Source organism: Bolinopsis microptera, chromosome 3 (assembly GCF_026151205.1).
Source record: "Bolinopsis microptera isolate Bmic1 chromosome 3, MBARI_Bmic_1.0, whole genome shotgun sequence".
Classification (NCBI taxonomy): Eukaryota; Metazoa; Ctenophora; class Tentaculata; order Lobata; family Bolinopsidae; genus Bolinopsis; species Bolinopsis microptera.
In genome coordinates this window covers 17362179-17374815 of record NC_087074.1, presented here as the reverse complement: position 1 = coordinate 17374815, position 12637 = coordinate 17362179, and the positions used below count along the sequence as shown (strand labels likewise).

General features: G+C 40.8%; 1 protein-coding gene across 2 annotated transcripts in view; it reads right to left on the bottom strand.

Moving 5' to 3' along the window:
• Nucleotides 1-5806: 5806 nt before the first annotated feature.
• The window catches only part of LOC134812705 (POU domain, class 2, transcription factor 2-like), a 1142226-nt gene continuing 1135395 nt past the window's right edge, over nt 5807-12637 (bottom strand). For both annotated transcript variants that reach the window (XM_063820233.1, XM_063820232.1), the window contains exons 8-10: nt 11444-11539; nt 11126-11294; nt 5807-10890 (exon numbers count right to left, since the gene is read on the bottom strand). In XM_063820233.1, coding sequence (XP_063676303.1) covers nt 9419-10890; nt 11126-11294; nt 11444-11539 — 1737 coding nt within the window. In that variant the 3' untranslated portion in view covers nt 5807-9418. The remainder of the gene's footprint in view (nt 10891-11125; nt 11295-11443; nt 11540-12637) is intronic.

The window sequence follows — 12637 nt, the reverse complement described above, 5'->3', positions numbered from 1 at the left end:
ACTCAGGGGAGTCAGAATGGCTGGTAACCATCCTGGTGTCGAGACTCAGCAGCAGTAGTAGAACCCGTCCCACTCAACACGTTCCGATATGAGCGTCCATCAACCTCGTCTGTTCTCCTTTTCCTTCTATCAACTCCTCCATTCATTCTAAGAAGCACTGTGTTACGAATCAAAGTGCCTAGTTTAGCTGTACCCCTCCAGTTAAGGTGGAGATAATCTGGTCGCTGGTCTCGGCCGATGTTTCTGGAGAACTGTTGGCTAAGAAGCCCAGCATCATCACAAAACCCACCGAACCCATCGACGTAAGTCACACCAAAATTTGAAGGGATCAGCTCTGTCAGAATAAGGCGGTTAAAGCAAACAACTTTTCTATTCAGTTCAGCAAGCTTTGTAGGCAGGGCTGGACAAACATATACATGTGCCTTAGGGTTAATAGCATGAATTTTCTCAATCTTTTTAATAAAGGGAATAAATACATTTCGTTTAATATCAGCTGTATTCTTGATCTCAGGTTTTTTAAGATCATTAATCGCACACATCAAAACAACGTTACGATAACCACATGTGACATATGGGTCAATCTGGTCAACCACTGGTGCAAAATATTGCCTCCCAGGGAACCATTGTCCAAACGATTTCCTGGCATCTGACCCAAACTTAAGCCCCCCTGTATGACTGTCTCCTATGATGCACGTAGAGTTCTTGTTCCTGAAGCTAACTGAACGAAAAGTTAGGCTGTATCTGACCCCACCAGTTATTGCCCCATCCATGATACAGTGGCTGTAATACTCTTGGCTACTTCGTGTCATGCGATACATGGATCTTGGAACACATGGGTGGTCAAGGACTATATCATCCGTCTTCTTGTCAAAGAATTTGATGTTGCACTGGCCTCCGATGGACACAGTGAAAATTTCGGATTCGGGGTGGATGGTGGCTTCATCATCCGAATGTTTTGGTAGGGAGCCATCCTCTTTGAAGCGGTTGATCAGCAGACTATTGATCTTCGGTTTCTCACCACTACAGAATGCCCCATTGATTTTGTCCATCAGTTTAGAGAAGCTGGTTGACTCTAGCTGACCATTGGGTGACTTGGAGCCATTATACTTGTATGGTTCTCCCAGAGAATACACAGCACGAGCTCCTTCCACAACAAAATCCTCGTCAAGTGATTGACAGGCAAGGAGGAGAAGATCCTGCTCTTCTGTGGTGATAAACTCTTCTATAGCGCCTACAACTGGTTCTTCTCTTGATTTGAGATGCTCATTAGCTGTTAGGTCTGGGCCAGGGGCAAGTGAAGAATTGGTAAGTTGGGCATTTAAATGGTCAGAAGAAGCCAAAGAATTTTGCTCAAGAGTGTTCAAAGACTGTCTGATGGCTGTTAGCTCCTGATTCGTCTCCAGAGACTGCTTGGAATTTAGCTCATGGAGATTCTTCTCTATTTTTTCCATGAGATCTTTGGTCTTGGATGAAGATTGAGCACTTACTTGAGGAATAGAAAAGTCCTGCAGTTGCTTGTTCAACACTCTAATCTGTTCTGTTAGGCCACTATCAGTCTCAGAAACCTTTCCGAGTCCGGAGTCAACTGAAGTTTTCAGCTGCTTCAGATCTCCTTCCATAATTTCAACCCATGCTGGAGCGGTGTTCTTGTCACTAACCAGTAGGTGCTTGATATGGAGGTCAAGGTTCTGGATGGCGGCAATGCTGTCGTTTAGACTGTCAAAGTCAACTTTGCCAAGCTTTTCACCAAAAGCTGTGATGGTATTAAGCTTCTCTGTGGCAATAGCTGTCTCACACTGACTGTTAGATTTTTGAAGTGTCAGAGTGTTCCTACACACATAACACACATCTGCAGCAGTTTCGAGTGTGGGAATTGGTAAAACCAAACAAAAGGGGCAGTGCCAATTGGTCATGCTGTTGACGTTTTTCTGATTGAGTCCGTTCATAGTTAGACAGTCTATGTGCCAATATTGCTTGCACTTTACACAGTCAATCTTCCATGACGATATTGACTTATTGCATGGACATTTTGTCTTGTCCCTGTGTGAACTGTCAATCTTTGGGAGTGTTACATCACTGTCTACAACAATAGGCTCACAAGATCCATCTTGATGCAGAAGAATTCCTTCGAATAGAGATAAAACTTTAAACAGTTGATTATATTCCAACTACCATAACTACACCATCCCTATGATTAGTGAGCCGGGTTCAATGTTAGACCGGACGAAGCATATATTTCATGAGCCGGGGTCAATGTTAGACCAGACGAAAATATGGCTACATCTCAACAGTGGATAACACAGCAGAGGTTCTATTGCAGTTAAATTCTGTTACCTGAACTCAACTTAACAGTTCTAATATTATAGCATATACTATAATATTATGAAGATATTTTGTGTCAAAATGAGACTGTTTAATCATTCTTACACACCAAAGGTTGTTGTGTGTTTTTAATTAATTTATTATTGTTAAAAAGTTTATATTGAGAATTTTATACAGTAGTCTATAGACCAATTAAATTATTTACCGGTCACATATATACGCGGTTTTAAGAATTATATAATGACATTGAACGAACTTATTTATTGCGAATTTAAAGGATTGCTAGTATTTTATGTATTTGTTTTCACTTCTGCACGTTTAGGCAGTTGCTCTTGTGACCAGAGTTTTAGAGTTATATATATATATATATATATTATGATTGGCTACTGGGACACGTCATACACACGGTTGGATTGTTAATTCGGTTGAAGTACCTTTACATCCATTATCACCATAATCTGAACATGATTTATTAAAAATTTGCAATATTGAAAACGAAAAATCTGAATAAACTGAAAATTTTGAAACTGAAAGCTGCACTCAATTGATGGAAGGCAAAAATTTACTCATAACTAGAAAGGTAATAACTACAAATGAACAGCAGATTTATAAATCTGCTGATAAAAATTAGATAAAAGACATGGTAACTGATAAGAGTTTGAAATTACACGTAAGCAGATAAATTGTCTAAAATTTCTGTCGCAAATCAAGTTTATAGTGCATCATGAATTTAGGCCAGTTCGATCAAAGTTATATTAGGAGATATTAGGAAAATAGTTCGGTCGGCCGGAAGGGAGTCCAGACTGAGTGTGGTGTGGAGGCAGGATCACCGAGAGACTCGAGATGCTTGAGAGAGTAGTGTACTCATCTACCGCCATCCAGTATGTGCCACCGGTAGAAATACATATATTATGATTGGCTACTGGGACACGTCATACACACGGTTGGATTGTTAATTCGGTTGAAGTACCTTTACATCCATTATCACCATAATCTGAACATGATTTATTAAAAATTTGCAATATTGAAAACGAAAAATCTGAATAAACTGAAAATTTTGAAACTGAAAGCTGCACTCAATTGATGGAAGGCAAAAATTTACTCATAACTAGAAAGGTAATAACTACAAATGAACAGCAGATTTATAAATCTGCTGATAAAAATTAGATAAAAGACATGGTAACTGATAAGAGTTTGAAATTACACGTAAGCAGATAAATTGTCTAAAATTTCTGTCGCAAATCAAGTTTATAGTGCATCATGAATTTAGGCCAGTTCGATCAAAGTTATATTAGGAGATATTAGGAAAATAGTTCGGTCGGCCGGAAGGGAGTCCAGACTGAGTGTGGTGTGGAGGCAGGATCACCGAGAGACTCGAGATGCTTGAGAGAGTAGTGTACTCATCTACCGCCATCCAGTATGTGCCACCGGTAGAAATACATATATTATGATTGGCTACTGGGACACGTCAGTTTATATTTCTAGTTTATATATATATATAAACTAGAAATATAAACTTAAATTTGCAATTGTTGAACCAACATGACACATAGCAGGATCAGCCACATTAACGCTAAAGCTGTCAATCAAGTTTAAGAATAACATTGGAGAACGTCGCCGCTTCAACGCGCCGTGCGAACATCATTTTTGCTTTGCTTCGAAGGAGATCGTAAGGAGATCGTAAAAGATTTCCTTTTGAGGGGATCGTAATGCTCTGCTTCACTGTATCAAAGGAAAAGCATGCAATCGTTATAAATGAACATTTTAAACAGGATGAATATTTAAGTTCTTTTGATTTCTTCGAAGTAGCGCGTATATAGCTATTATAGTACCTCAGGTATAATAGATGTTGTACTCTCGATTTTGACCATTGTTAATGATCTGGCCCGGCGCGCGCTACTTTGTAGCTCGTGCCATTTGTCATACGTTGTATGACCCGCCGCGCACGAGTGCGCAGCTCCCCCTGTATCGTCGAAGCTCTATAGTGAAGCGACAGTGAGGGTCACCACATGAAACAACGTGCCATCGGGCTAGAATAAAGGGGGGCGCGCTACTTCGAAGAAATTTAGACGAGTAACATCCGTCAATCTCGTTTTAAAGCCGTTTTGCATCAAATTTAGTTGTCAACCGTCAATCTTAGGGCTTTTACTAATTCGCTCGCCCAAAAATTTCACGTGACTTTGGTTTTTATGGTTTTGCAGCGGCCGTACAAAACGGTTTTACATAAACCCTAATCCCAACCCTATACTAACCCTTGCTCTATCCAGAGCCCTTGCGCTTGCAGTAGCGCGCACCCGCCTTGACTTGTGAAACAAGTGCGCCCGCAGTGGCGCGAAAGCACATGGTTAGGTGAACCCTAACCCTAACCATAACCCCGAAGCTAACCATAACCCTTACCACAACCCTAACCCTAACCCGGGCCCTAAACAATCGAATTCGTATTTTACTAGCTTGTCACGTGACCAAAACGGTTTTTTGCCCATTCCCATAACTCTCCAAGGAAAGAATTTTAACCCTACGTCATGGGGGGTGATTCGGAATCAGCGTCCAAAAATACACCGATCCAGATCACTTTCATGCCCAAAGGGCCTTTCAACAAAAATTTTTTTAAAATTTGCAGGCGAGCGATTTAGTAGGAGCGCAATCTTAGAGTTTTAATAATAATATAATATAGAAACGGAACAAATATCAGACTAAATGCATACTGTTTAGTTAGGGTCTTATTTGTAGCGCGATGCGTTACTTTGCCGCGCCGTGCACTCAATGAGGCTTCTCACAGCGATCTGGCTAGATCGGCGAGATGCGCTACTGTGCCGCGCCGAGCTGCCATGAATTGACATCGTCAATTAATGTCATCTTATTCTTATCATCTAATCTAATATATATACATATATATTGTTAGTCAGCCACAACTGTCAGTAAAACAACGCCTTGACTTCAAATGTCGTTAAAATGTACCTTTACAGTCATACAACATATATATGTGCCAGTGGGGAGGATAGAATGTAGTTGATTCACGATGTCAATCCTTCGCATCTCGCCGATCTGCATCTGCGGTTGCGAGAAGCATTATTGGATGCGCGCGCGACTATAAAGAATATAGAAAAGCTGGCGCCGTTCGATGAGAAGCAAGAATGATAGTTTGCGCGGCGCGTCGGAGTCCTCCAAGTGTTATATTAGTTATATTATTGAGTTATTATTAGGTCGATTTTTCCACTAGAGCTAGGGATGGTCCAATTCGCCATATTTGGTTCTAATTCATCTAAGCCATAAGTATAACTCGATATTGGCAGCATCCTCACATGTTTTCTTATTAATTAATTCCAGATATTCAATTGTATCACGTCGTGACACCCACGGTTGTTTCACTAGGAGTAGGTATGAGGTAGAGGTGGAGCCGCGCACTCGTGCGCGGCGGGTCATACAACGTATGACAAGATACTCAAAAACGTAATTTTGGTAATATTTCGAGAAATGAAACACCTTTTTCAAACATAATTGGGGTCGATTATCATTAAGTTTCATTGCAGGGTATTATTATTATTATTGCTTCCATTAAAATTCAAAACAGCGCACACACACATGATTCATAACAATTTATCATATCCAAATTACTGAAAGCAATATCTGAAAATATAACCTTTTCCTCAAAATAAGCTTACTATCTCCATGGCCATTTCAGTTTAAATTGAAAGGATAATTCGACGTGCACTTGCTGGTTAAATGTTAAAATGTAAGGTTACCTAAATCAAAAATTAAATATTAGGAGGGATATTAAAAATTCGAACCACCCAGTAGCGTATTAAAAACAAAACAGCTATTTTACGAGACTAAGAGAGTGCATACCGCGGATCACGTCCGAAGGCTTGCTGCAAGCTTTATATTCTGTCCCTGTCTTGGGATACAATGTTCTGGCGAGGCTAATTTTGGAGGAATTTTATAGTGATTTGTAATATGGGAGGGTTGTTCATGAAATTTGTCAAAAGAAATCTTTCAGTTCAGCGGATTCTAAATAAAATTAGAAGAAACAAAATTGTAATTTAAAATTGTTAAACGAAATTTGACGGTAAAATGGCAAATTTGTTGAGGATTTAGAAAAGCTAGCAGCAGGCACAAGTCTCCGCTAACACGAGAGAATCAGCAATTTTATGAGTGCGTATCACTAGTAGCCCTATACAATACTTAGACCAATGATAATATCATATGATAAGTGTTGCTGAGAACAAATCAGGCGCGAAGTGTCACGTGTCAGATTTGCCCCAGAACACACAAAGTGAGCTTGATGGCCCACTATGCAGAGTGAGTCTACAAGAATACCCCACTCTCTTCTGCCACTTTTACTGGCCCTTCATTTCGACATGGGAGGAGCTATGTAACATTACATCCATGCCACAACACTAAACAGTATTAACATCGCCCAAAACTAGTTAGTCACGACAAGTCGTTACTTTAACACTGTATGCTATATAATTTAGTATTTTACAAACTCGATAAGACTTTCAGCAAACCGTAAACCCAAAAAAAACTTGTGGTTATGCACAAACTGTTAATATAGAATTAAAGGAAATGAAATAAACTTCGTAGTAAACAGGTCCCTAAAAATGTGCGTCAGCAGTTCACACAGTATATAAATATTAGGAAAACTCAAGGACCAGCCTCAATAACCATAGCCGTTTTAAAAACAACATAAATTGAGTTTTAGAAAGATGTGTAGGTATTTCAATTCCCGGAAACCTGTCCGTCGTCTATCCTATGTTTTAGGGCTGACAAAATAGGGCGGCTACTGGTAAAACTCCATCCAAATCATTAGTAAATATTATACACGGACCAAAATGTAAACCAACCTTGAAAAGTGCATACACCTTTCATCAATCTACTTTAATGCCCGGACAACCATACAAATTGTGAGAATTACAAATCATGATATTTGCTGCTTGCAGAACAAAAAAGAAAGTTGGTTGTCCGCACATTATTATCTCAGGAACACACGTGAAACCTTGCTAGGGGCAACACGTGACATGTGAAACCTTGCTAGGGGCCTCGGAACTACACTGCATTCCGGTGCGTCATTCCGCGGCCCCTCCACTAATGTAAATATGAAACTACAAATCACAATATTCAATACGTTATATTTGAGTTATCAACTGGCATTATTATTACTTTCGTTTTGAGGGGGCAGTCAGAAAGGGATTCTGAACAATGTATCATACAATATATCGGGAAATTAAGGCACAAACAGCAAAGCTTAAAACATAACTCCAAGGAAAATCATTAACTTTTATATTTACTCATTAAAAGCAGTAAATTTTAACCAAAAAGAGAAATCATCATCTCTTTTACAATCAAAATCTTGAACGGGGAGTTGTGTTTTGGAATGTTATAAATATGAAACATGAACCGTATTTGATATACACGTATCTCAGTCACTTACACATAACACTAGTTACAATAAAGCATACCGAAAAGGGCGTGGCCGGTCACGTAAGTGACCAGATAGCCCGCCATCTAAACAGTTCTATATAGTATTATGTATATATTGTATTATGTTATCTAGGGCATGGGGATTTACCATCCATGCACCAAAAGATAGAACTCTGCCAGTTCACACCGTGCGAGGTTTTACAATTCTAAAAAGCCACCAAAAAAAGCTTGATCATACCAGAAGTAAGTGATATGTATATCTAGTGAAATTTGGAAATGAAAAGACAAGCTTTTCGGGGATGATGCAGGTTATTTAAAAGAATTATTTTGGCAGGGAGGAGTGAACCGGCAGTTGAAACAAAATTACTAAAACGCACGAGAGGTATCTATCAGATTACAGCTGTTTATCGCTTACAGTTATTAATACTACATCACTATATTACCAGATACTACAATACTTTGGCAAAGGTACTAACACAGAAAACACACCTGAAGTGTGGACATTCCTGAACATTTTCTATTGTAATAATATATTTTAAAAATCAAACTGCTTTAAAATACTCGAACTATCAAGAGTGGGGGCTCAAGAGTTGAATCCCAGAAAATAGCGGCTCAACCTCCTCACCAAATATAATATTGCAACAAAATGTTGGGTCATGCAAATTATTTTATTTCTCTGAGGGTGATGTCCCCGAGCGATCTTAGGAGGAGTCCAGTTGCTAGGGAAAACAGTCCCTTTGCTAGGGGAAACAAGGGTCATTACATCCCTAGCAAAATCACGTGACATAATATTTGATTTGTGGTGTTGATTTGTTTAATAAGTGATATTCTCAGATTGAAATATTGAGAAAGGAGCAAGGCGTATGAGTAACATGAAGTTTCATGTATTTGAGATGTCATGGAGCATCTAGGATGTAGGTTAAGTTTTTTTATGTCACGTGGTATTGGCTAGAAACACGGGAGCTCGTGCGAAAGACTATGCAAATATAATGTAAGTGTTCGTTCATCAAGCATGATGGAAAAAGACATCGAACCAAGAAAAGACAATCAGTTTATATTGATAATAGTCAGGTAGGAACTCGACAACAGCTCAGCCCAGGTACCAATAGGAGACATGGTTCATTTTGGTGTTGTCTGGTCAGGGTCAGGGTGGTGTCAAGTGCCCAACTGTACGGCGTGCGGTAACCTTTTTATATTTGGCGAGTTTCACCCAATGCCAAAAGATTTTCTAACATTTTAAACAGATTTGATAATTTTAAACGGCAGGCATTGAAAATGAAATCACACTATTAGAGCGGCAAAAGTTGTTTGTTCTAAAGATATTTGTTAGATAACTATGGCAGCATTTCGCAAACAAGATGGAGCAGGAGGGCCCGGTACTAGAGCAAGCGTACCCCGGGTGCAGTCTCCTGCCCCACTTCACAGATCGCGAACTTGACATTACCGTCCACAGAGCATATTAACGGCACTCAGTGCACCAGTAGAGCGCGGCACACACTGCGCGGCGCTCACTGCGCGGCACTCACTGTGCCAGTAGGTCACTTCTCTCAAAACACTGTTGCAGTCTTTCATTGAAATAGACCAGGTTCAGTACAGAGGAGTCTGTACATTGGCTGGCCGGCGTGCAGCTGCAGTCTGTAGTACCAGACCGCTTTAACATGTTCTCTACTGTTCATCAGGGCGACCTCGAGAACTTGGGCGAGGAAGTTGTGTTGCTTTCTTGACTCATCGCAGCTTGAGAAAGGGTGCGGTTGATGAGGCTCTGACTGAGCGAGAAGGCAGGAGTAGAGCTTGGAGGTGAGATGGATTTGATTGTTCGCTGCATGCTGTGCATAGTGGTGGGAGGGCTGCTCGGCAGGGTGAAGTTACCGTTTGCGTGAGCTTCACTGACTCGTTCCTTGTAGAGCTGAGCCAGGTCGTTGCTCACCTTGTGGTGGTCATGGGAGTTGTTCTGGTACAGGGACGTCAGCTCCTTGTTGAAAATGAACGGGTTTGAGGTTTGCGAGGCTAGGGAAAAAGGTTGTCCAGCGTTGTTGTCGTTCATTTTGCTGGTAGGACAGTCTTTCTTAAGATTGTTGTTCACAGCATTGTTGATGCGAGCAGCTGTCTCGGCGGTGTAGAGCTGGTTCAAATCTTTGTTGAAGACAAATGGTGCCTGGGTAGTTGCCAGGTTCACATTCTCCAAGCTCAGCGTGGTGCTGGGAATTTTACTGCTCAGGTTGTAATCCAACTTTAGGTTGTTGAGCGAGGAGGTCGTCACTATTGGGTTCATGGCATTCTGTGCCATGTTGGACATCAAACCAGACATGAGGAATGAAGACGGCATCGCGGCGTACGGACTTGCATACGGATTCAAGGAGCCGACAGAGTTGATAGAACCAATACCTGGTAAGGAGGTTCCTCTAAACTTTTCAGATTGCCGCTTGTTGTTGAACCACATCTTTACAGAGTTGCGGTCAACGTCGATCTTTCTGGCAATGTCGTCGATCTCCTGAGGAGAAGGTCTTGGTTGATCAGCGAAGTACTTTGTCAGCAGCAGGGACTGCTCAGGAGTGAAGTTTGTTCTCTTCTTTCTTTTCCTGTCAATATGGTACTCCTCTTCGTCAAAGTCCATACTTTGCTTCATTCGTCTCCGCTCATCTTCCTTCTCCTCCAACAGCTTCAGCAGCAGAGGTTTCATCCTCAGAACGATAGCAGTACTAAGTTGAATGCTCTCCATCCTGGAAATGTAGCTCTGACCGTACCTCGCTCCAGCTCGCAGGTTCAGCTCCTCTCCAATGTCACTCTGAGTCAGCTTCAGTGCGATTCTCCTTGCTTTGAACTCCTGTACGAACCGATGAGCCTCTTCATCCTCCTCAGTAGTAGCTACCTTAACCCGGGGAGAGTAGTGGTAGACGGACTTGGCGCTGGAGGTGGCAGGAGGATGGAAGGTGGACAGGGTTTGTGTTTCTGTGGTGCTGGTCGTTTTATCTGGCTTGTACACGTAGCTGGATGTAGGCGAAGAGCTGGAGATGATGTTGTTGAAGGAGGTGGGTGATAGAGAGTTCCCATCTGGGACCTTTATTCCGTTGGAACCATCTATCGGCTCTATGTATATTCCTCCTAGTGTACTGGTCAACAGAAATGACTTTGCAAACACCCCTTGCTCTGAAAACATAGGATTTGATATAACTATACTTCTCTCTAAAAATTTGAATAACATGAACTAGTAGTAGTAGTACTGTACAACATGAACTAATTATCTGTACAATGGAAATATTACAATCAATAATATCATCAGTTCTCTGAATAATCACTTTTAATTAGCTTACTTTACTGCCATTAAATGTATACTTATACAGCCATTAAGGCAGAAATTCTATTATGTGAAAAGATTTCTTACCTTTATCACTTTTGCTAGTTGACTCGCGAGGACTGCTACTGTGATTTGGTTGAGAGTTCGGCTCCGAGCTGTCCGGTTTCAAGTTTTCTCTGAGCTGCTGTTCCTGAGCGGACTTTAATGTCTCATTTTCTTTGCGTAACATCGAAATCTTGCGCTTTAGTAAGTCTTTCTGAGGGGGATTGGTGCTGTTAGAAATTCATAACCAAATATTTGAGCTCAACACAATGTAAGCGGAACAAAAGAAAGTTATAAATAAAACAATGCAATTATTCAGCTAACAACAGCAGATCAAGAAAAGAAAATGCTCAACTATAATACCTTCTGAGTTTGGTTTTTTAGTTTTTGATTTTCCTCCATAAGGGTTTCGTATTCTTTTTGCAGGTCTCCATGCTCATCGTCATCCGACGACATTCTCTGAAACAAAATTTCAACGTAAGAAAAACAACAAGACATCTCAAAAACCTTGATAATATTGACCGGTCCTTTTTTAAGTTTTGACATCTCCAAGTAAACTTTTAAGGACAACTATCGGTCGTGTACGTTGCTTTTTCAGAACGAACCGTTAAAAATTCGAAATGACATAAATTACTAAGAGCACATTTGCTAAAAAAAAACGATCCAAAAGTCCAATAGGCAAATCTGGTAATTATCAAAAGCCAAATCTGGTAACTAATGTACCATTCAATTAAGCAATATCTTTGGATAACAATAAATGAATTATGGACTTATCATTAATTAAGACGCTAATGAAATTCGATTATTTGTGGGCATGACTAACCTAGATATTACACAAGGATACGATTCCCCGTATACATGGAACGTACAACAAAAACCCCTCTATTTCTAAGATCATAATACTTCACACACTGATGACCTGGTTAACTCGAAGCCAATATTCCGCACATTTCCAGTGAGTTAAGGTATGAGGTGACCTATGAAGCGGTTAAACTCTCGAATACCCTCCCTACCCGGAGATAAAGTTTCATTATAAACGAGCGCTGAGAGTGGAACAGATCCACCTGGCCTGAATTGAGGGGGTAATGTAGATGGGACCTACACAGTGTGAGTAGATCCTACACACGTACACGTTCCATGTTACTACTACTTGATGGCAGGTGCGGAATGATATTACGTGGCGATCTTTCATTGATATAACAATTCAAAGCATTACATTGCGATCATAGCTGGGATAATGGAAACAGCATGGAATCTGGGCAGGGTCTGCGTACGACAGAGGAAGGGCAGAGGAAGGGAACACAATACACACACTGGGGCCGCGGGGGGGGGGGGGGGGGGGGGGGGGGGCAGATACTCCTGATGTTATGAAACACGGTTGCTCAATAAAAGGAATGTTGCAAACAAAGAGGAACAAAGCAACGTTTCAGTGCCATGCTATGTGGGAGAAATGAGTAGTTATGCATCATGAAATGAAGACAACTCACTTTCTCTTCATACTAAACTTGAGAACGCATTGTCGCATTATACAACATATTAAGTAACATGGTTAACATG